Consider the following 25,863-nt stretch of genomic DNA (forward strand, 5'->3'; position numbering starts at 1 on the left):
CTCTGGATCCAGGCAATAGGCCTGGCTTCTTCCTGATGGGCATGAAAGGACTGGAGGAGAAATAAGAACTGCAAAGGAAAATAAGGCTAGAGAAAATATCTGAATGAGAAGATCTTGTCCAATAGGTGGGGGACCAAGGTATGGAAAGCATGAAAGGATGGGAAGCTTATTGCTCTTGTCACACCATCCCTGCTTAGACTGGGAGTGGAGAAGGAAAGAAAGGGTGTTCCCTTAAAAAATGTAATCAAGTGAGACATAAATCAAGAGTCAGTTCACTGGAGTAAATTAAGGTTGGCTGCTGTGAAGAGTGAGGAAGTGAAAACCTTTGGTTGGCTGCCCAAGGGAAGGGAGGAGAGGAGATAAGATATGAGGTAGGTGATGAAAGGGATGCAGAAGCACAGAAATGTGAACAGGTTATAGCTGATAAAACATTGTGCTCTAGGTTCTACTTTTCCCATTCCAGTGGTTTGGAAGCGTGAGACAGAGCTGACAAAAGAGCCTGCAACAAAGAGACAGAGACACCAGGACCACTTTTCAGTTATAAGCTTTTTCTTTTTTAGAATTCAAGCTTACACAGTTATCTATGCCCACTATATTCATAATTACATTTTAATATCTGCATACAAAAGCTATGTAAAAATTATTTTCTTCCCCAAATATACAAATTTTCTCTTTAGATAGTTTAAAACATTTGTGATCACAGATTTTTTTTAATATATTTTAGGCTGAAAAAATATTACCAATCTAGCATAACTCTTAACACTGTTTGCAAAAAAATACATCATCCAAGGTACTTTGTTTTTTACTGTATGGTGTAATGTTTGCCTTACCCTCAGGGCATGAAACTGATATAAAAAAATAAACCAAATAAGTAAAACCCACAAACCTCATAGACAAAGTAGTAAGTCCTCCCAACTGACTTCATCAAAACAAATAAACAACCCAAACCACCCTCCTCTTCAAAAAAAATAATGAATGACTAATTTGATGTATTTATGAGCAAACTGAAACTGTAGAGAGCTAAGGAAGTAGGAAAAGAGAAAAAGAAATTACAGTATGTCAGCTAGTTCATGCCCTGATACTATCTTTACCAACATTAAATGTGTAATTAAATAAAGTGTCTTTTAATGTTTTACATTGTGCTCAGTAATTTACATAAATTTAATCCACACCTGGGTGCTGATGTAGATTTACATTTGATTGTCTTGTGCATAAACAAGGTTAGCTTTTAAAGAAGGTAAACTGTGCAATGGACAGTCACAAACAACTTATTACCTGCACAATATTGCTTTTTGAAGGCGACATCAGTCAATGTGGATACACACAAATAATGCATACTCTTTGCGTTTGCTAACATCTATACTAAAACTTTGTGATAAGGCCAAACCTTTTTTTTTATTTTGTTTTTAATTTTAAAGCAAAAATATACCATAGTAAAAAAAAAAAAAATAAAACAAACCAAAAACGTGCTCACACCGTTTTGAGTCTTTAAGTGGAAAATAAATCTCTATCACACTAGAATAAAATTCTCTCTATAAAATTTAAATACAGATCACTTCATTACTATATCAAAAGGAAATGTCTGGCAATCATTTCCAGATGATCACAATAACAAGACACATTAAGAGGTTCTGTTGCCTCTTCCTTTGTGAAAAGATAAATGTTGAACACTTTCAATTGCTCTCACAGTGAGAGGAAAACGTTCCTTGGTTGTGGATTTTGATTCTGTCAATGAAAAAGGTTTAGCCTTAGGAATGCTGGCTACATCTCAAAACTGTAAGACTGATTTTTAAAATTTATGATTCATGCAGCAAGAAGTCAATATGACACATACAGATTAGAGTTCCATAGCATAAAAATACATCACTAGCAATGACATGCTCTGCTTGTGATTAACAGCCCTCTCTTGGCAGATTTCTGATATAAATGGTCTTTCTGGACAGTTTTTTCCTCTTTCTCATACCTGCCTCTGAAGAAGCAAGCAGTCTGCTTAAAGATGATTTTGGACCTGGGAGGTCTAACTCTAAGGTCTATATTTTGGCAGAATGTAAACAAAAATCATTAGCACACACTATATATGTTACAATAAATATCACGACTTAACTGAGATTACACATGAAATGAGTATCTAAATGCACATGTCACTCAGGGCAATACCAGGAATGGTGACAATCAGGTTTGAGAGGAAAAACCTTCTGTGTGAGACCCACATGTAGACCACAAAGCAAACACGAGAGCCATGTGGCACCAGCAGAAACAAGACTCTGGACTGCGCTGGAACGCACAAGTTTGTTATTTCACTCAGAAGGCCAGGTACTGCAAAGGGGGCTAACGGTGGCATTGGTGTCTGCCACTGAGGTGGCCAGTCCAGGGCTCAATCCCACAATGGCTTGAGATCACTGATATTTAGAAGTATGTCTTTGCAGAGCTAAGGTCAGTTAGTTTTGCTCTCATGATCACATAAATCAGAAGTCATACTGAGGAAAGGAAAGGAAATGAGACAAAGTAAGACTGGTAGGAGATCAGAGGCCATTAAATGTCAGTTCATCAAATCTGTCCAACTATGAGCTTGGCCTTAGTTTTCAGTTAGGGAATACTACTAACTCAGTCTCTTAATTAGTGCCAGACTCCAACTTAACCTGAAAAGCTAGAAAAACATATTGATGTATGTCCTTTCTGTTTAGAGCACTGCCAGAACTGTCTAAGTTGGTTGCCTGATTTTAGGCACTTCAGTCCATCTTCAATCACCTAAGGAAGGAGGCCTGATTTTCTGAACCCTGACTAAGCACAGCTCCAAACTGCGTTGGTATTTAGGAAGAAGAAGAGGTGTGATGCTTCCTCTCCTGGGTCTCACCTGCAGCACAGTCAAAAGCTTGAATGCCTACTCAAGCTCACATTAAGTAAACAGGTGAAGTACTTGCACTGGCTTCAGGAGGAATTCCATGCTCAGATCCATGGCAGAACAGGGCTTCAAAAGACATGCACATTTCTCTTTCCTCTGCAAGCCACTGCGGGCATAGGCACAGACGCCTAAGCTTTTCATGTATTTGTCATATATTTGTAACTCTGTAGATTTCTGATACATGGCTGTAGCTCCAAGTAAAGTACTTTTCCTACCCCTTTTCCCCTACGTTTTAGATCAATAAAATAACCTCTAAGACATATTATGCTACATTCCTGAAATGTTATTTAGTGTTGCCTCTTTAGCCAAAGATGTGTTATTTCCTTTTACCATGTATCCTAGTCATAATAAATATGGGACTAGAAACTCAGGAGGGACTCCAAATGGGCAGAACCGAAACAGGGGATTACTTAACTAAATGCTCTTCTAACTGGACACTATTGTTTAATATGCTTATTTATTAAACTCATAAAATTGCAGAAGTCCTGTATCACATGTGCATTTTGCCATCTTTGCACCTGGAGGCCTCCAATTCTGCTTTTATATTCCTTGCTATATTAATATTTTCTCGAAAGTGTGTTGTTTTGTTTCTAGATTGTGAAGGCATCAGTGCAAGTAAGGGATTGGCTGCTTTTCTGAGTTCCCTACTACATGCTCTAAGTCCTCCATCAAGTCACTCCAAATCACCTATCCAAAAAGGCAGTTTCTGACTCTTTGCCCCCAAGACAGTGCTCTACAAGGAATTTGGATAGAGATGTTTAGAAACACGCTTTAAGATGGAGCCAACACAGCCAACAAAAGAGGTTTTACACCAAATATTTAAGAATTAATCTCCAGTGGTGTGTCTTCACTGCTACCTGCAGAAAAACTCCTACACAACCCAATGTGTTTCATGTTCTGACAGAAAAAACCCCTAAGTGATAACATTAGTGCTCACAGCTCATCACAAGTGCATATGGTATCAAACAACAGAGAGAACAAGATTCCACATCCCTAAAAATGTGCCCAATTGCACTCCAAATGCTTTATCAATGATGTAGGGAAAGAAGGGTAGAAAAAGTTTAACTCCTGACACACGTATATCGTGTTCCATCTATTAGTTTTCCTGAGTATCCTGTTTTTATGAGGGGATAAGTACATAACCTATGGGTTCAGATATGGGCCATGAGCTTTGAAAGTCAACACATCCACTCTAACAATGCCCACAACTTGCTGGGCAAATGGGACAATAAATAGCAGAGAAAGAAACCGGTACAAATCAATGCACAGCATGAAAGAATGTAGGGTATGAGGCAGTGCAAAAAACATGAACTAAGTCTCTAGTTCCCAGGAAGAAGAGAAAGATGTTTTAGAAGTGTCATACAAATTCAGAGGATGATTTAATATCAAGTTTATAAAACCCAGGGACAACATCCCTGAATGGAGATGGTGACAGAGAGGAACCTCTACCTACAATGTCCTCATCACTGGCCTCCAAACATTCCAGGACTGTGTGTACTGGCTTGCAGACTTCGGCAGCAGGACATTTTGTCATTGCTCAGTTTGGTTCCTGCTAGTGCAGTTAGTGGAAATAAATTAGAAGAATCAAGAGAGCATCTAGCCTAATGAAACACATACAGACATACCTGTAGGGAGGGAGAACTCAGCTGATCCACATGCACACACACAAAGGGCAGAGTCAGAGAGAGAGAGAAGATAAAAATATGGAAATATGTTTAAGACATCTGCTGAAGATTTGTAATTATATATATATAAAATTATATATATAGGTGCATATAAACTTTATATATATATATAAAACAGAGGATTACTGCTGAGCAACACTATTTGTATTCCTGGGATAAAGCTCTACAGTCTTGAGTGTTGTTAATAACACAGTTGGTTTCTGTCCTATCTGAAGGTCACCTCATATGTTCCATTCTCCTTGTCGTCATTCCGTGAGCTCTCATTTCCTGAATTAACTCTGAGACACTGCCTGCTATCCTGACAGAGAGCCTTCTCCCTCAGAGTGGTAGATATTCCACACACCTCAGAAAAAGCAGACCCTTCCACTATCAGGAGCACCTCAGAGAATCAAATTTCTGTCCTCGCTCCAACAAACCTTCCAGTGAAGTTACCTGGAGTCCAAATTTAGAAACTGAAGATCTTAATATCTTATACACATGGAAAAAAAAAAAAACAACAAGACTCAGTCCCTTCTAACACTGCATTATCTTAAGTACTTGATTTATGGGGCCCAGTTAAACTGCATCTGCAGGAAAAAACCTCAGAGAATGATGGGACTATAATGATGATGAAGATTCTAGATCATAGTGGTCATTGTTACAATAGAAACCATGACAAAGACCAGAAATTTCATACTATGAATTGTACCCTGCAAAAGGAGTAATACAAGACAGAATTGTCAGGGTCAAATTAACAAAAGCTGTTTCAACTTGAAGGCAAATTTATTTTTCTGCCACTTCAGTCTCTCTCCCCTATTTTCCAGGCAATGATGGGTGTGAGCTGGTGACCACGCAAATGCTGGTGAATGAGATTGGTCTGTTCGTATTTTCACTGTTAAGCTGTCAAAGCACTCACATCAAAGGACTGAAGAACAAATTGCAATAGTCACAAGTACCCGCATTAAAGGGATGTTTTCATCCATGTGTATACAACTGCCCCCAGCAACCCCAAAAGAAAACTCAAACAAAACCCCAGCCCCATCTCAAGAAACAGAAGACCACGAAAGAAGAAGAACAAACAGGTGAGAAGAGCTGGGCAACGGGATGAAATGACAGCCAGTAGTGCGACCGGGGTGTGGAGAACCACTTCAGTCTCTAATCCTCAAACACTTCCAGGAACAACGGAGGGAACAGTTCTGTGGGGCACTCCACCTTCATGTGCAGGAAGCGGCTGGCATGGCAGGCTCCGATCATTCGCAGGTCTGTCACTTTCATCAGCAGTTTTGGCCAAAAGTGTGCAACATGGTGTTTTCTGTAGTTAATGTAGTGTTCGAATGCCAGGAGGAAACCCTCTTGACACTTTTCTATTCTCTCAACACAAACAAGGCCTGGGCGATCTGCAGATACAAAGCAGCAGAATTATCATTCTTACATATTTGCTTTAACAAATGCCTGATCATGAATCAGGAAAAACAGGATGATTCTGATGCTAGGAAAGAAAGGAGAGAGACCAGGGACTTTCACTCCTTTCACTCCAGCCAACTCACTTGCTAGTACTATGCCTGTTAAAAGAAGAAGATAATCCTTCCTTTCTTCATCTAATGCCTGCTTTGCTCACTTACACACACTTACACAGAGTGTAGCCATTTGGGAAGTGTTTCCTTACAGTGACTAGAACATCAGATCCCTGATTGCAGCTAAGGATTCTATCTACATTTTTCTATAAAACAACTAATAAAGAAACAAAAAAAATCCTTGTCAGGTATCTAAATTACAGTTCCTTTCTATCTGGTTTTCTACAATCTGACTAATGGTTTGATCATGCTTTGATCCCAGGTGGGCTGTTATGGAGCATCAAGGAACAACAAAGGCTGAAATTCTGGCTGTCTCAACTTGCACCCAGATGGGGACTGGGAAAGCCCCTTTCACATCACTTCTCAGGAGACACCTCTGGGAAAGCAGGTAATTTTTGAATTAGCTTTTGAAAACCCTGCTCCCATATCATTGTGTAGGGACCTAAAAAAGAAATCAAAATGTTTTGATCGGAAGAATGAAGTGCTGTGTTGTGATTAATGTGGAAATCTTTTTATCTCAGATGCAGTTAATGCTTGTAAATCACTGATTGTGTATTGTTATCCAGTGCCCAATCTTCAAAGCATCTTAAAATAAAATCTTGCCAGATCTACCACTGCCCAAGAATGGAATTTCCTCTTTGGGCTGGCACAATCACTGGAAGCAGATATGAAAACATACTCCAATTGAGAAGGTTAGAAACTCTTTGGAAATCATAGGAAATTGTCTGTGCTGCTTTTGTATCATGACCAGTTGCAAATGGTCCCAGTGTAAGGAAGCAGCACAGCTTGTAAATGCCCATTAGGAAGCACTGGTGCTGTTAATTAGGAAAACAGGAGGGCAAGTCAAACTGAACATATAAGACTGGTGGAATGTGTATGAATGGCCAGTGCACGACATTGCTTGGGGGAAGAGGGAACTTATCATAAGGACCAGTGTTGCTAAATTATCCATTTTTCATTTAAGGCAAACTGGCTCAGAATCAGAACTGATTTCTTCTTGATGATCACCCCTGGCTCATTCCCAAGCACCAAAATGAGTAAGGTGTGTTACCAAAACCAGTTTTATGTGCACCTCTCTGAACACCCTGAATTTTTTTTATGATGCTTACCAAAATAAGTCACTGGGGTTTTGAGAGAAAATTTCTCTCACATTACTCTAGTCAGCACTACAAGATCTAACCTATCTTGTTTCTTTATAAAGAGGCTTGTGACAAAGACCAAAGAGTTTCAAAATTGTTTGGATCCCAATATATTTCTGTTCTCACCTGATGACATGAGCAGAACAGCCTGAAGAAGGGCAACCTCGGTGTCATCCAGGTTAAATGAAGAAAGAGACATGCCCAGGTCAAAAATGGCATCAGACACTACGCCAAGACCCCCATTTTTCAGCTGGCCCCTTGTCACTGCCATCTCCCCATTCAGTGTTAAAGTCTCACTCTCGGGGTCATAGCGAACTGCTGCTCGGAGGGACATGATCTCCATACAGCACCCTTTCAGAAGGATGATCTGGTCTTCACATGGCAGCTGCAGAAATTATAAATGGCAAAGAAAAAATACATGTTTGTCAGACTGAGTGGCTTTTACAGCTACAGTAGATCCATGAGCCCAAAGTTGCAGTTCACAGCCCAGGACGCTGCCCTGCATAGTGCAGCTCCCCTCCAAACATGCTGCTCTGCACAAACCCCCAGGACCTGCATTCCTGCTTTCAGGAACTGCCAGCAGGTTAACATTCCCTGGTTAGCATCTCCACACACCCTTGGGAAATCTAGCAATAACACAGCTGTTGGCTCCTTCAGCTTACAACTTATCATAGGAGAATAAACCATAAGTGGGGCTGGTGCAAACCTCAGCCATCCCAGTTAAATTCACTATCAGCCATACTTATTTCTTACCTGACCAGAGGAAAGGAAAGACATTTGGGAGGGTCTGTAAGAGTGGACTGTGTTTTAAACAAATATTTATATCTACAGGATATACCTCAATCAGTGGAGCAGAAATTCTCACTGCCCATTTTAACAACAGAGAATTTATTAATCTAGACTTAATCTAGTAAGGCTGTTCTCCCTGCACTATTGCTGGACAGACAGAAAATCTATGGTATAGCTACAGCTTTTATGCTGGAGCATAAACTGTGATCTTCAGGGCATGTGACTTTTCCATGCCATTAACAAAGGCAAGCTGCCCAAAGGTTCTGTATTTACAGACTATAATCAGGATGCTGACACGTGAGCAGAACATGTTCTATAAAGAATGTCCTTATGTTTTCATAGGTTATTTAACAATAACAAAACCCCACCAAGACTGTTTTGAGACTGTAAGCGAACAGCAATGGTCCCACATATGAAAGAGCAACACACTTCTGCTTGGCTTGAAAGGAGGCAAAAAGCCATTTATTTTTGATTTTTATAAAATTATTATATTTACCTGTTTTGCAATTCAAAAATGAACCCCCCCTGAACAATAGGTTTACATGGCAACGGTGTACTTGCAAAGCAAGTGCACTGATTTGGTGGGAAATGATGCAGAGCTACCTAATGCAAGTGGAAAGCAGTTCCCTGTTGGAGCAGAGTTTTAAGCACAGAGCTAGTCATGGTCAGGAAATGAGTTGAGTCATGCAGCTACTTTTCCAGCAATGCCAGCTCCAGGTGTGAAGTGTTTAATACACAAGAAAATTGACTCATCCTGTTCAGAGCAAATCAGTTTCCCTACAGATGACCCTCAGCTCAGCAGCAGTGTGAGGAAGACTGCACAGGCACAGCAGAAGTCTTGCTACCCAATGACAATTCCACTGTTTGGCAGCAGAGACTGAAGAAGGGAAAGAAATAAAGTTTTAAAAAAAATAAAATGAGAATAGATTTGTGAGAGGAACCATGAAGAGATACTGGAAAAAGCAATGGAAGCGAAAAAAAGAACATGAAAGAAAGGCAGAGAGAAGGGACAAGAAAAGAGAATTGAAAAAAAACCACCAAGCTTCTAAACAGTAGGAAGAATAGTAGAAAAGAAATAGGTAACAGTAGAGAAGATATTTTGTGATGCTTCAGCTGTTTAATTAGTGAGCCATGAAATGAATTCAATTCTTTCTACTTGATCCTTCTTAAAACTTCTTTATGGTAGAGGCAGTCTGACCACACCTGTCTTTCACCTGCTTTTCTAATTCTGAAGGATACATGGGACACCTGTTTCACAGACGCCAAGCCTCAGGTCTTATCTGCCAGTAGCAGGAGTTACTAGAGACAGGAGGCTTGAACATCAGTTCTACTCCCAGCTGTGCTGATTTTAATGCTACCTACATTCATCACTTGAGTGTTGCCACCAGAGCATCTTCCAGTAGCAGGATCAATAAATGTGACTGAAACTCTGCCATGTGTTGTCCTTTCCTCTCTCTCTGGAGGGAGAAAAGGCACAAGGCAGGAACCTGAAGGGCTCACCTCTGCAGGACATGTGCAATGCAGCACTGTGGAATTGAGCTGAGCTGAGTGACCTCAAAGAGTATTCATACAGCTTCACCCACTGTAGAACCACTGATGCCTTGACATTTAAAACCCACTTTAAATTTATTACATTCTCCTCAATCTTCATCTTCTAAGCAGAAAGAAAAGCAGGAAAGAAACAACAGGAGAAATGCTGAGAAGCAAATCAAGTTTTCCTTATACTTTGATTAGTCTGAGATTGGACACTTGGTTTGAGGCAGGGGACAATGGGTGCACACAAGCTAAGCTGGGCACTCAGTGCTTTGCTGGCTTCTACATGTGTCCAAAGATGTGAAAAAGAAGGAAAAGTAGCCTTATGAAAATATAAGTGGCCATGGTTGTTCCCTGTCATGTCCTACTTTCATAGAGATTTACTGCATTCTCAGCTTCTGGAATTATGCACTGAGTTAATGTTTAAATGCTCTGCAGATCCTATGGAAGAAAGAAGTGTTTTTTCCTGTAAAAAATCTACAGCCCACACAGTGTTGCTTCTAAGAAAAAGGTATGGATTAAAAATCATAATGGAAACAAAGTTAACAGGAGGGTGCCCCTTCAAAAAGAAGCAAACATTTGTCATTTTCTTCATGCCACAGGAAGTGCTATATGACAACTCGGAGGACAGCTGTCCTACTCCTTTGTGTTCATGAGGAGTTGTCCCTCACCCAGCCATCAGATCTTGCTGTGTCTGGGCAGGTGTCAGGGTTACACAGTGCTCAGCTGCAAACAAAGCCTGTCCAGCTGAGCCACATAAAAAGAGATGTCATGCTCAACAATGCCTTGACTTCTTCATCCATGCTTCCTGCCTAGCTCTGACACAAGGGGGTCCATGGTAGCCAGGAGGGGTAGGAGATGTCAGATGGGCACTGAGGTCTGTGTGTGACTGGCAGAGCTTTCTAAATTAAAAAGACTACCTTGGTATGTCACTGCAACTTCCCACCAACAAATGCCACATCAGAGGAGACTGATTCCCTCAGACACTAAATGCTCATGAGCTACGGACATATTCCTTGTATTTTAAAATCTTCATGCTTGGCTACATTTCATGCTTCCTTGACTGATGGCTGATAACCAATGCAGAGGCTGGCCAGGGTGAGATATTTACACTGAGACTACTATTGATATTTACCTCTTCTTGTTCTGTACTTGCCAGAGAACATATATAGCACTCCCTGAATGACTTTAAAAAAAAGATGCCAGCCACAGTAAAATTTGATGGCTGCATTACCCTTCCTTTCTGGTAGGGTGTTGACCTCAAAGGATGAAATGGAAGGTGTTCCTGCTGATGGCAGGGGGTTGGAACTGGATGATTTCTAAGGTCCCTTCCAGCACAAACCTTTCTATGATTCTTTGAAAATTATTTAGATTATTAAGACTGAAATATTATTTCAGGCTGCAGTTCTGATACCATTTATTAAATTGGAGGAAAAAAAATATAATCAGCCATTGCATCTGGTCCTTCAATAAAAATGATACCTTGGTACAAATGAGATCAGATTAAGGCCTCTGTATTCCTTATGTGCAACCAAGCCTTTGAGTCTATTTACTGTATATTTACCTATGAGTATCTACTTGGAATGACAATCCATTGCTTTCACAGACACTTTTATGCACAACCTCCCCATTTAGGAAAACCAAGCCTAGGAAACCCAACGAGGCAAGTGCCACTCCTGGACAGGGGTGCTTTACTGAATTTCATGAATTTTTTACTGTCTAGACCTAACTCCACAATACTGTACCTGCCAAGGAACCAGAAGATACATAGGGGACCATGTGCTGGAAGATTTTATTAAACATATCAGCAATGCTTCTAGACAGTATCTTTTTGTTAATTTGCTTTGTTCAAGGCCACCTCTAAAGACATATCGGAATCCCTAATGAACCACAATGACTTCTAGATTAACAAACTCAGGATTTAAGCAATCACAGGAAAAAGAAAATTAATGAAAATACAGATTATTCTAGTCCCATTAATTTTGAGTGTCTTTAATTTTTTAATTTTAGGCAAACTGAATTTTTAAGTTCCATGCCAGAGTATTTTGAGTAGTTTTTAACAACAGGCATATAAATGAGGAGTGCAAGAAAGTCTTCTTACCTCACAAAACATAGGCAACTTTTTGGCAAAATCCACCACTCTTGTAATCGCTGGTGTGATAATTTTTGTAAACTGGCTGAAGGCTTCTAAATCCACTTTCCCACCTTCTGGGGCATTAACTATTGGTGCCTGCCCAATATCTTCTGGCTAAGGATATAAACAAAGACATTTAAAGGAGCAGTCTGTCTTAGAGCAACTATTTTATACTCCAAAAAGTCCTGCTTGGTATGGCAGAGGCGCTAAAATAAAAAGCAACGCTATTTGCTTTATAAGTGAAGTCCGCTTACGTCACAAAATGTGAATTCATTTCTAAGGTATACAAATGTGTGAATTCATTTTCATTGTGAAAGAGGTGACTGCACAGAGAAATGGGTGACTGGTATGCTTCTACCCATTCTTTGTGGACAGCTGGCTGTTGTGCACACAGTTTCTTCCTTGTGTCTGTATCTATGTATTTTATGGGTGCAGCACATACATCTTTTGCTTAAAAACATAGGCACGCTTTTCCTTACAGGAAAACTCTCAGCTGAAAGCTCTCAAGTTTCCCTAAAAGCAAAGAGAGTTGAGGAGACATGTTACCCCTGAGAAGATGCTGCATGCTTCGCAGAATTAAGCTCTTTCACCCACTCAAAGCTCAGAAAGCCTCCCCAGAACAGATTGCCAGGTATCACACAGCATCCCCCAGGCAATTGCCAAGGCCAGTTTCCAAAAGGCTAAAACGACTTATGTGCAAAGCTAAAACAACTTAAGAGCAAGAAAGAACAGGCTAACCTAAAGGTACCCTGGATAATGTAAATGGAATTTGAACTTATCTGTGTAAAATTTTGTTTGAAAATTTCAATAGGGATGTACAATGAAATAGTTTCAAGCAGAATCTGTAATGAATGGTTTTTATTCCAACTGCACTTGAACTTGTTCACTTGTTTTTTGTGCAGCTGGTCAATGTTACCATGTCTTTTAAAAACAGGCATATCAAAGCTGGTTTTTTTTTTGAAGTGCGGCTTTGCAATTACAAACACCTACCAAACACCATGAAGAAATTTCATTCTGTTCACATTAAGGTCAAAAACTAGATAAAATCCAGAGACACAGACCTTTAAGACTGATGGGCCCCATGACATTTATATAAGACACTTAAACACTGGAGGTGCTGAAAGTGCTGTCTGTAATAAAAACTTGTGTTCAACGACTTTTTAAAAGAAACACATCATAAAAGATCCTTCTGTAACTAATCTAAATCCAAATCTAACTTCTTATAAGAAAAAAACTCAGCAATGTGTTAATAAAGCAAGCACCAATTGTAAAGGAACAATGAAGAAGACTGGGCTCAATTATCTGATGGTTCCTACTAAAAAACTCAAATAAACTCATTTCTAGGCTCTCTCCCTCCCTGAATCTTGGGTAACTAAACCACATTGTCTGTGTGCTCATGATAAACAAACTTCATCCCTTCCAAGCAAAAAAGACCAAATGCTTAAACTCACGCAAACCATTGTTATGGAGAAAAAGGAAGAGCACAGCATTTTGTTGGGAAAGGCAAAGGAAGTCAGGAGAGCCAGCTAAAGCTAACACGCTGGAGGGGAGCCCCTTCCACCTAACTCAACAGGAGAAGAGGTAAGGTGGACCCCAATGAAGTCCCTGTTGTCAAAGAACCAGCCTCAGCCACATAAGGACAGATCCATAACTCCTGGGGCAGACTGTCAGCTTCTCCTGCTCTTCAACAGCTCATTCCCAGCCCCAACCTCCAGCTCCCTAGGTTTTATCCCAAACTAGCTGATACCTGAAGAACAGCACTCCTGTCTAATCAACCAAAAGTACGACTGCACGTGCTTCTTGGTCTGCTCACACCTTGCTCTGCAACACCCCTGGAAAGTGCTCTCTTGGTTCTTGCCAGTGATGACTGGCTGTGGTTTCCTGACTGTGGAGCCTATGAACACAAGCCTTTCATATAGAAATATAGATGGTGTCACTGGCATTAAAAAAACCCCAACATTATGAAAGAGATCAGCTGTCCTGAATACGTAATTTCTCTGAGCAATTCAACAGTGAGTTGAAATTCCCATGGTGAATTACGCAGTAGGAACCTGGGCTTGCAAAAAGATGAGTGTGCTCTATCTGATTTAGTATACCCTGACTGTTAAAGACTCCTGTGTATTTCTGAAATGCAGTCTCTAATCCCTCTTTTGTGTGGTAGAAGCATTTTGCATTCTGCACTTATTTCTGTTAAAAATCGATTTAGAAAAATCAAATAAATCCTTTTTTAAGCTCGAGCATCATAAATCAACATTTATTTTCTGACCCTTAGTAATAGGATGAAAATCCAAGTTATTTTGTAGGCTGCAACCCCAATGGTATAGTGTATGTATCATCCTGTTCTCACTGAAATTAATTTTCCTTGCCTAATTTATTTTCAGTACTGTATTCACCATTAACCAAAAGAGGCAAAACCCCTGAGTTATTAACCAAAAGTATCAGCTTTCATCTAGAACTTTATATTGTTTTAACACTTTCAATATGTTTTATGATAGTCCCTAATAAAGACAACTATCTCTAGATAGAATATATTAAAAAATACAGTATGTATTATAGACTGCTTCTGCTCTCAGTAAGGAGAGAAACAATTTTTCTACTTTTCCTTATCACAGCACAATAAAAGTATCAAGCTGAGTAAGCCTTAACATAGCAACACACTGTTTATCTTTTGAAATACATGGTCTGATCAAACACTGAGGTTCAGGCACGAAAAATGAAGTAATAACTACGCAAAATCACCCTTTTTTCACAAGCATCAGTACACTGGCAATAAAATCTCTTTGGGGTTGCAATGCTGGGAAGGCACCACAGAAGAAATAACAGAACCTGGCTCTAAGAGCAGTGTATAAGGCTACAGCCCTTACCAGAAATTTCCTTTTCTGCTTCCAGTGGCTTCCTTGTGCATTGGTAGCCACATGTGCTTCAGTAACAATTTTGATGAGCTCCCATTCCTCATCTGTTGGCTCTGGTTTGTGCCCAATGGTTTTCTGCAGCTCTTCCCGACGTCTCTTCTCTCGATTTTCTTCTATCAGCTTCCTCTTTGCCAACCTCTTGCTGTCATCCAACACCACTAGCAGGGGAAAAAGCATACAAAAATGGCAGGAAGTTCATAAGACTGTCAGAACTTTGGTCTTTTGCATGCTTGAGGTACCAGTTGCTTACAAACACCTTAACTAATCAGTAAGGAAGTGCCTTGGCAAGACCCACAGTTGAGACTGTTCTCTTACTTCGCCCTTCAAACTTCATTTTCTCAGAAGCCTGGGTAGCAAAGAGTGACTTACCATACTGGTAATGCTTTGTATACTGCCATTGCCCTCAAGGGGTTGTTCCACCAATAAAAGTAATATGCAAAAGCTTTGTGAGGTATCCAAGTGCTCCTATAATGGACTTGGAGTAATCCATACTGGGAAAGATGCACTTCTGTTTTCTTTGTCCCTATCAGCATGCTCTCACACTCACTGCTCTGAAGTGCAGAAAATGTACTTGGATGCCAGCAGAAGGTAACATGGATCAAAGAAAGTGGGAGCACTTATTCACAGAAGGCTCATCTGCCTGAAGCATGACACAAACATGCCAACATGCCTTTGGCTCTTTCCCTGATCCCCACAAGTGGTGTTCCTGTAGAGCCCCATTACTTCCAGTGACTCCAGATACACAGGTCCCAGGGCTCTCTGCTCATCACTTCACTGGTATCCAGCCCCTTCCCCGAAGGTCCTACCTGGCCACAATGAAAACGTCCCCTTTATTCTATTTCCCTCTAGACAGAGGGAACAGTTATACATTACATTAACAATGAAAATACTAAGTTAGACTATTCTTCTGTTGTTTACTGGGCCTGTTTTCCTGTCAGTTCTTCTGCAAAGGATTGCACTGGCAACAACCATGAAGGCACAAGGGGATTTATATGAATTCTGGGGGGCTTTACATGATTTCTTCCCATTTGCAGTAATTGAAGTTATTGGTGTAAATCCCTGTGCAATGGCAGGAAAAGAAGACCCCTAAGGATTAATCTTACAGCCATATTTTCTAGTTCTTTAGAAAAGACTCAAAATCTTTGCAGCAGATAACTTCTTCAGGGCTAAAAATAAAACAAACAACTGCAGGATGACTCATACAATGACATTCAATTTCACATCCTCCAGAATTTTCTAAACAAGATGTTTTTATCTCAAGAGAAGTGTCCATCCAGATGCATTTCTCCCTCCTCTCCTCCAAATAGTGAGCATTCCTATTGTTACTCAGCTTGGTAAGGCCGGGAGAAGGTGCACCCTGATGAAGGATAAACAAAAAATTACAACCCTGTGAAAGTGGCTTAATGCAACGAGTGCGATTCCCTGGTATTATTAAATCCAGAAAAGGGCTGGCAGTTCTACTTTACTTTAACAAGCTTCATCAATCAACATACTTTAGGCAAACAGAGACACTGAAAAAAAATAAAATAAAGAAAATCCAGTAAAATATACTTACAATCTGTTGCCATGCCAACAAAGATACATTTTTTGAAGCGACATTCCTGGCACTGATTTCTTGTTACTTTGTCTATCACACATTTTCCTTCATATTTACAGGAATAGGTTGGATGGAGGTTCTTCTGAATGGTTCTTCTAAAAAAACCCTAGGTGCAAGAAATAAGTACATTGGAAAGCATTAGCACTGAGTAATTTTTAAAAATTGGGAACTGCTTGATTTGTTAGGCATGTACCTAACTATGCAAGATAACAAACTTCATTCCCAAAAATTCTCAAAGCTCTCAAACCAGTTTTATAGTGTATGGCATTTCTCTTGATTTTCCTTAACAATTAAAAACATAGAGATCTTAGATAAGTAAAAGTGCAAGTAGTGCTGTCTTGAGACACAAATACTATGTACATGTCTTCTTGTAGTCATATTTTTTTAACTGTTATTTTTTTTGCATATTAAGTATTTTTTGAGCCCCTTTTCAAATTCTGTAATCATTTTGAAGGATATTGAAAGGCATACACATAGTCTTAATTAAAAAGCAGCTTCTGCAAATAGTAAGAATGGTGGTGTGTTTGTGCTATTAAAGGATTGAGGACAAACAGTTCCACTTCTTTATTTCCAGAAAAGCCAAATAACCAACAAAATCTGGGCAAGAAAAAGATTTTTCAAATACAGTCTACACAATCTTTGAGTTTGGTTCTAAACTCAAAGGATCCCTAATTTATAAATTATTTGTATTTCTGAAAAGCAGATTTAATTTGTATTTACCACAGAATTTCAAAAGCCCCAAAAGCCCCATGATGACCAAAGATTCATGATGGTGGTCTATCTATCTATCTAGTCATAATACAGATATATCTTGCAAATTTAAACAGATCCTAAGACCATATGAACTGATGCAATCCCACTGAATTCACTCATTCAAACGCCCCATAAAACATTGCTGTAAGTAATGAAATCAGACAAAAGTTATCTCTAAACATTATGGACAAAATCCTGGTTTTAATTCCAAAATGACTTTTCTCACTGACTTTTGCAAGGGGCTGGATAAACTCCCCAAGACTGAAAGATATGAACAAGATAGGCTGTAAAGCAGAAAATTTAGACTTCAATTTCAAGTTTCATCATTATTTGAGACTGTCTAGATTCAGCAATGCAGCTCAGGATTACCTTGACACAGACAACACACTGACACTCAGGTCCTGTTCGACTGAGGCTGTTCAGAATGGCTTTGGTTTTAGTCAAAACAATGGCAAAATTCAAGTGAGATTTTACCTTGTGAATAGTCTCTTCAGCTGGGATTTTGTCTAATGAATAGTCTCTTCACTTCAGTAGGCGAAAGGTCTGTTTTTAAATCATGTTAAATAATACCCAGTAAAATCTTACAGCAGTGCGCAATTTCTTTTAACACAAAGTGTTGAATTAACATGTACAGATAAGGCTGCATTTCAGCTTGTACTCCTAACTCCTGTGAAAACAATGAAGAGCCTTGTCCTCATTAGAGTTTTATCTTACGAGGTTCAGCTTGAGCTAAGAGTACAACTCTTTCTTCCTTAATTATGGTAAGACCTGAAATGTTAATTAAACTGAGTGGCATAAAGCTTGTGTGGGAGCCTTTGCAAGACTGGGACCAGTTGTGTTAAGATAAAATCTGGGAAATCACAGGCAAGATATCCTTATGTGGGGGTTGGAATAAGTCTCAAACTCTCATCTACTGAACACCCAGTTTAGGTTCTGTTCTCAACCCTGTGATGAATTCCTAGAGACAGGATCTGCTCCACCCCTTCCTGAAGACCTAAGATGGCTCTGGACAACCAGGGTCACAGGGTTATCAATAGTTATGAAACAAGAGATAGAAAAATCTCTAATGAATCTCAGCAAGTGAACTTCTGCTTTCTGAACCTTGCACAGGACTTAATGCAGCTGTAGCTTTATGTTGGCAAGGGTCTCAATCACCTCTGCTGAGACAGCCCATTTCACCTTCTCATTTCTTTGCATTTTTCAGAAAAAAATTGCAAAAATCCTTCTTTGTTCATCTCCAGCTAGATGTTAAGGAAGCTGCTCTCTATATCTGTCCAAACACTTCACCACAGAAGCGTTATTCTCATCAATAAAAGAAAGCACATTGTATAGTAGGGAGCAACTCCTTCTAAACTCCTTTGCTACACACCTATATAGCAGTAGATGCAATGGGTAAAGTCAGGAAAAGCATTTCAGTGATGTCAGACCTCACAGCTCATTTATTTGTGTTTAAATTCCTCACAATTTACTCTTCAGAAATCATGTGTGAGAATGAAGTTCATGAAAGCACTTGCCAAAGCAAATCTTTGGTTGTCAGCCTTGATTATGCTTGTTACAAAACTAAAGCGACATTGAGTGGAAGCAACTAGTAAACATCAAATTAATTGAAAATTTATTATATATATTGTGTATTGATAAAACATATAACTTTGTTGATATATCATACAGCTTGAAACGTGTATGCAGCTCCTTCAAGAAAATAATTACTTTTTGCAAATTGTTATCTCAGGTCCTTGTGCGCATAAACATTGTTTTAAATTGTACATCAGACAGAAGAACTGTATGTGAAGATAAAAGCAAATTTGTATGATATGTCTCTAAAATAGCTGGCAGGCATAAAAAGAACTACTTGACTTGAAGTAATGAAAATCTTAGCAGGAAAACTCGCAACAGATACAGCTGTTCAGCTGGGAGCTAAGTCTACTTCATAATGCCCCAGCGCTCTTTGCTTCCCATTATATCTGAATTAGGTTGCATCCATACATGTTATGTATTGTTATCTGGTATTCAGGATGCAAATGTGTAAGAACCACTTGTGCAGCTCCATAGTTCTTTTTAAAGATATATATATATAAAGATATAAAGATATATATACATTATACATTACATTATACATATATACATTATACATTGTATGTAAGTATATGTATAAAGCCATTATGAGTATTACCATGAATCTGCTATACATAGGATATTTAGGTCTCTGTTCATTTCATAAATGTAACTTAGGGAAATGATGTACAACCAAAAGAACTACTTCAACACAAGAGTTACTGCAATGAGGAGCTCTAAAGCCAATCCAAACCCAAAATATCATATCCAAATGTTCCAGACTTTGTGGGTGAATAAAATGAGACTTTCATGGCTTAGTCTCATGACACCAGCCCAAGACATGTGTGGTCCCATTTGTTTAGAAAAACAATTTTTTTTTTTACTTTCTGCAGGAAAGAATAGCTTTCTTACAGAATCTCAAGCTATTCAGGCAAATTCATGGCAGTGAAATCATGTAAGATGTGTCTGATTGTGTTACTCCATTTTTTTATTTACTTGCCCAAAGCAATCTCTTTTTAAATTTAATTTTGCATGTAGTCTTGGAGATGCATTTTAGGGCTGCAAGCACATTTCAATGTGCTTAAGTTAAAGAAGTCAAAATCTTTTTGAAACTATTTTAATTGGGTGTCAATGCTTCCCAAATTGATGGATGTTACTGTAATATGAGCATGTGGAAAGGATTTTGATTTTTGCTTCTTCACAGGGATGGTGAGAGGCACTGGAACACTGTTAATCTCATGGCCATAAGCAGAACCTTAGCTATTGCATAAACAGCTTCAGTGGAGTAGCTGGGAACATGCTGCTGTACCCTGGCTGAGAACATGGCTAAAGAAACATTAAAAAATGCAAATTCAAAAGCTAACTGTTAAACAGCAGCAACACCAGTCTAAATTTCTTGTTTTCTTTTCAAAAGCAAACACGGCAAAAACCAACTATATTCCTTATGCATATGAAGAGCAGCAGCATGGTCAGATGCGGCTTATCATCAGTACTGGATGTTCTTATTAGCTTCTAATCTGTCTTTATTTGCTTTGACAGCACAGTTCAGGAAGTCTGTATAATGGAGGAGCTGGAGAGCTATTTCTGATTCCCACTTTCCCACCATGCCATTTACCTTGCAACCTTCGCAAGTGATGCAGCGATAATGGTATCCGGTGGCTTTGTCCCCGCATACTACACATAGCTCATCCTTGTCTAAGTAACTGGGTATGTACCCTGCAAAGAAAAAGAGGATGTGGCGTGTAAACTCCATACAAATTTATATAATACATGTGATATAAAAAGATTGCATTAAAATCCACCACAGATCTTGTCTGCCAGTGACATACTTCTGAACTCACCGAATTTCCTGAATAAAAGTTTGTACTGTTACAGACTTAAACACAGCCTACAAGATTTTCTATTCTTCAGACTGATTCAGTGTCTACTGGTCAAGAGGGAAAAGCTGGAACATGATTTCTCTCTCCTGAGTGAAATCCTACATCAGAAAATATTCATTACTTCAAAAGATTTGATGTGAAACAATAAAATGGCAGTGAATGCATACAGTATGTTTCTGTTCTATATATCAGAAAAAAACCTCAATATACTTGTATACTGTAGATGAGACCCCAGGTTTCAGTGTGACTGGGGGGCTTGGTAGTAAGAAATATTTACTGACAGATGGTTTATTTCAAAGCAGAAAGGTACAAGTGACATATAGACCAAGTTTTATTGATCATGCCTGACCTGGATGTGTTCCACAGGAACATTTAATGTAGCCTGAATTTAAAGCAAAATATGTGGACAGTCAAATATGTGTGTATGTGTGAGTGTGTACACGTATGTGTTAGAATGACATTTTCTCTTCAGAAGTGGTTTACCAGATCCAGCCAGTGAAAATATTCCTGCTGTGAAAAAAATTGGCAATGCTTGGTTCTTTTCCCACAATGACATTTGTTTTGAAAACACAAACATATTTTCAATTTGAGCAAAAAACCAAAACAATACTGATGGCAAGCAAAAAGTAATTGTAACCAGAGACAACTTTTTAACAGGGTAAAATACAAAGCTTTCAAAATCAATGTTTCCATGACTCATAACTAATGGAGTTATAGTTTGTAACTTTACCTTCTGAAAAATCTCACTGTGAAGACGTAACATAGACATCTCAGACTCCCTTTGAGGGGAGAGAGGAAAGTGGACCTATATGTATAACTATGTAAGATTAGTGGAGTAATAAATATTACTCCAAAAATATTGGAGTAATAAACATAAACAGGGTCCCACAATGGCTGAAGTTGGAAGCCACTTCTGGAGGTCAACTACTCCAACACCCCTGCTCAACACAGGGCCAGCTGTCCAGGCCCATGCCCAGACAGCTTTTGAGTATCTCCAGGGATGGAGACTCCACAACCTTTCTGGGCAATCTGTGCAAGTGTTCTGCTCTGTCACCTTCAGAGTGAAAAGAAAATATTGTTTTATTACTCTCAGAAGGAATTTCCTGTACTTCTATTTGAGCTCATTGTCTCTAGTTCTGTCACTGGGGACTGAGAGGAGTCTGGCCCTGTCTTCTACAGTGTGGGGGATCAGATATTCACACACACTGATATGCCCCTTTGAGCCTTCTCTGCTCCAAGCTGAAGAGTCCCAGTTTTCTCAGTCACTCCTCATAGAAGAGATGCTCCAGTTCATCATCTCTGCGGCCCTTTGCCAGGCTTATTCCAGGATGTCTGTGTCTTTCTTCTATTGGGGAGCCCAGAACTGGACCAAACACTGCAGATGTGTTTCACTAGAGCTCAACAGAAGGGAAGGATCACATCCCTCAAGCTGCTGGTGATGATTTTCCAAAAGCAGATGAGATGCCATTTACCTCCCTTGCTTCAAGAACACACTGCTGGCCCATATGCAACTTGCTGCCCACCAGGAACTCCCAAGCACTCCAGTGCAGAGCGGTTTCCTGCCAGTTGGGCCTGCACTGCTCTGTTTATTACTCCTCCCCTCATGCAGAATTTGGCCTTTGCCTTTGATGAACTTCAAGAGATTCCTCTCACCCCATTTTTCTAGCCTGCCTAGGTTGCTCTGAATGGGTAGCACATCCATCTGGTGTTCCAGCCAGTCCTCCCAGTTTGGCATCAACTGCCAGCTGTCTGAGTGGAATTTTTGAGTGCAATGAAGAAGAGCCCTTTGGATGCAGCTGCCTGTAACACGATCCCTTACCACTAGCTTGCTGAGTCCATCTGTAGCACCACACATAAGGCTAGACATGAAGGTTAATGTCTTTGTGCAGCCCTCACAGCAGTATGGGCTGGTACAGCGGGGGGACTTGGGACACCAGTCACTTGGAGGGCAACCAGCAAGACACAGGGCAGCAGAAGGCTGTTAGGGGATGCTGCAAGAGGGGTGGCCATCATCTTCCTGCAACTAACATGCCAGAGGGTCAGCTCAGTAGCACTTTAAATTCAAATGCCTTCCTAAGGCTATGCTTCCAGAGGGTCTCTAGAAAGGAAAGTCCAAATTAGACAAAACACTTTAAAGTTAACTGAGCTTAAAATGCTTAAACTTTATGGAGTCTGGTGAGTAAATCAGAAGAAAGTAAAGAAGGCAAAAAGTATTTGTATGGCCTAATTTGAGTATAATTAAGAGAACCTCAAATTATAGAGAAGTACGTATCCTCTTCTCTAAAACAAGGAAGCAGTAGTACTTGGAAGCCATTCCTGGATACAGGCATCTCAGGTCTGCCAATATTCTGAAAGGGGAGTGGGGGAATGAGCTAAGATGTCAATGTTGTACCAAACCAGTCTACAAGACAGCAAAAGAGCAGATTTATATTCAGGCTATATTTCTCCATGATGAACAAGTTATGCTTGGATAGACTGGTGGCCATGTGACATTGAGAGATGAGAGACAGCAGGGTTTCAACTCTAATTACATCACTGACTCCTAACAGACACTATGCCGGGGGGGATTAGCAGAGGCTATTATCTCCATCCTGCCCCCACTCTGCTCACACCTGCCTCTGCACATGCAACACATACACAACACAGAGCTGACAGAGTGGGCAGAAGATGCAGCAAAGGGATGCAGAATTTCCCCCTAAATGTATCATGAAGATCAATGGCTTCTGTTATTGCTGGTTACTGCTATTCACAAAACACAGTCTTTGCATAGCATCTACATCCTCAAAAATTCAGTATCCTTGGTTAGCTTCCTCAAGAATTGTTTTTGAATTAAATGAAATGGTATTTCAATAATTATAAAAGCTGGTTAGTGCTGCTTATGCAATGGCAACTTGTTCTACTGGAGGAGCAAGAGATCACTTGTCTAAACTGTTTCCTTAAATATATACACTAGGTCATGCATGTGATCACTGCTGTCCATCTTCTTCCTGGGGTTTCATGACTTTATCCAATATAAAGTTTCCAACCTGGCAGAAATCTCCTAGGGGCACTCCTAGTCAGAAATTAAAAATGGCATCCTTACATGCAACCACATTGCAAATTTCTTGCATCAGAAGCATTAAGTGCCACCTACTTAAAGCTACCTAAATATTATGTTCAGTACTGCCACAGACTGACTCCATGTCACAAGGGAAGTACACAACTGGAACTCTTCTAGTAATTGAACAGGAAACATGAGTAGAAAATTCTTATTCCAAGAAATTACTGGCAACAAAAGTGTGCAATACATATATCTTGTCTTTCTATTACAGTTTTCTGTATTTTTAACACTTCTTCTAACAGCTAATAGGGTTAGAAACAGTTAGACTGGGAAGATTGGACCTTCAGCAGTATTTTTAAAAGACACAATTCAGACAGACATCACTGCAAAACGAGTAAATGGATTTGCATTCAGTTCTTACAAACACTAATGTAAATTCTAAGTAATTTCTAGTAGTGGCAAATATCCTGTATGACCTCTGTATAAATTCAATACAATTTCATTTGAAAGACACGTAGATAAACAGACAGTACATTTTTTTCTGCTTCTCAGAGTTAGAGACAGCATTAGCAGGAAGAAATTCAACATTGTCTTTCTAAACATGGTACCAGCATGGAATAAATGAATAGTGCAGTGGAGATTCCTGAGGAAGTCATGGATGGCAGCAGAGTTGTCTGTTAGGTGTTCTGAGGAAGGAAAAGAGCAACAGAACTTGTCTCACTCTTTGCACCACTATTAGTAACTTGTCTCTCATATCAACAAGTACATTTGCTTCATGTCTGTGTAATAACACTGAAGCAAAAATAAAAATGCCCATGTGGAAAAGCAGATGCTGTCTGGACAGAGTAACCCTGTTGCTCTTACTAATACATTTCTTACTGATAAATTTCTTACTAATAAATTAACTTACTGATAAATTTCATGGAAACATCAGGTTTGTTCCTATTTCAGGTGGTCAGAATTTATTTTTTATTTCTTGGTCAAAACCTTTTACGTAAATATCTAAGAGGAACTGTTCAAGAGCAACACCAGCCTCACTGAATTGCACAAAAACAGCCTTGTTGTTTCAAGTCTGTTTGCTGCATTCAGCATCCTCATGGACTGTCACTTGTTGCATCCCATACGATCTTCCAAGTTAATTATCTGTCAAGTATGACCTGACATTGTTTATCCCAATGCCCACCTTGGATCTTTGAGTGAAGAATAACAGTGAATCACCTTGATCTGCCTTGTCTGGTGTTTCCCCTGTAGCCTAAAGTAACACCTTTGGTTCCCAGACTCCCACCTGCCAGTCTGCCTAATCTTACTGTCTTGGCAAGGCTAAGCACACAGCAGGACCACTTGCCCCTCTCTAGAAGAATATGTCATATAATCCATTATAGCCAATCTTGAGAGCCATCTAAATAACAACTGTAGCTTTGTAGAGGCATGGCAGGAAACAATTCCCTTCAACAGGAAAATGCACAATGAGTCTGCCCCAAGCAGTTGTAAGAACAGAAGGAGATCTGCTACCCCATGCAGTCATCTGAGGTACTCCTCCATTAATTACCATTTGCAGGAATGATGCCTTACAGCACCATATATGACCCTACACAGTGTAATGGGCTGGAGAGGCACAAGCGAGACACTCAGTGCCTATTCCTCCATCCAACAAAGCAAAGAAAAACTATTTCAATTATAAAAAAACTCTGAAAAATTATAGTGTTTCTTCTCCCTCTGTACCTGGTACACATTAATAACATCAACAATAAAAAGCATTTCTAAGAAAAGTAAAAAAAAAACCTTCAGTTTTGTTAAAATATCACTGCATATACTTTTTATCTCTAGATCTGTAAAAATAATGTGATATTCACCTAGGGAATTAATCCCCACCTTAAAAAAATTGTAGAACCAAATGGTATTTGACTACCAAACAAGAATATGAGTAACACTGATGCAAACAAATTATGCCTGTCTGCCAGATGTTCATTATTAGCTTGTTCCTAATCCACCATAGATTTATAGCTTGAAGGCAGAAAATGCCATTTTTTGCTATTGCAGAAGGACAGTTACACTTCAAGACCATTATTCAGTACTTTAATTTTCAGTGTACACTGGCAGAGTCATGTATTAAATATATTCCCTAAAATCTTTCTTTCTCCCATCTGGTATGGTTTGCATGACCAGAGATCACTCACTAAAATGAGGAGTTAGGACTTACCAGTAAGCTGATATTCACTTACTAGACACTACAGTATGAAAATGAAAAAGATGAAATTATTACTACCTTGAGAATCCTCAACTGTATTGAAACTGAAATGTAAATTTGTACTGCTGTTCTACTGCTTTCATAGTCACCTTGAACTCTTTACAAATTATAAAAAATTACAAGGAACAGCCATGCATCATCCTGGAC

General features: G+C 39.4%; 1 protein-coding gene across 11 annotated transcripts in view; it reads right to left on the minus strand.

The window, feature by feature from the left end:
- Window positions 1-531: 531 nt before the first annotated feature.
- The window catches only part of THRB (thyroid hormone receptor beta), a 156,388-nt gene continuing 131,056 nt past the window's right edge, over window positions 532-25,863 (minus strand). For all 11 annotated transcript variants that reach the window (XM_063154534.1, XM_063154516.1, XM_063154507.1 and 8 more), the window contains 6 exons: window positions 20,164-20,264; window positions 16,203-16,350; window positions 14,600-14,805; window positions 11,703-11,849; window positions 7,406-7,664; window positions 532-5,963 (listed from right to left, as the gene is read on the minus strand). In XM_063154534.1, coding sequence (XP_063010604.1) covers window positions 5,722-5,963; window positions 7,406-7,664; window positions 11,703-11,849; window positions 14,600-14,805; window positions 16,203-16,350; window positions 20,164-20,264 — 1,103 coding nt within the window. In that variant the 3' untranslated portion in view covers window positions 532-5,721. The remainder of the gene's footprint in view (window positions 5,964-7,405; window positions 7,665-11,702; window positions 11,850-14,599; window positions 14,806-16,202; window positions 16,351-20,163; window positions 20,265-25,863) is intronic.

This window comes from Melospiza melodia, chromosome 1 (assembly GCF_035770615.1).
Source record: "Melospiza melodia melodia isolate bMelMel2 chromosome 1, bMelMel2.pri, whole genome shotgun sequence".
Classification (NCBI taxonomy): Eukaryota; Metazoa; Chordata; class Aves; order Passeriformes; family Passerellidae; genus Melospiza; species Melospiza melodia.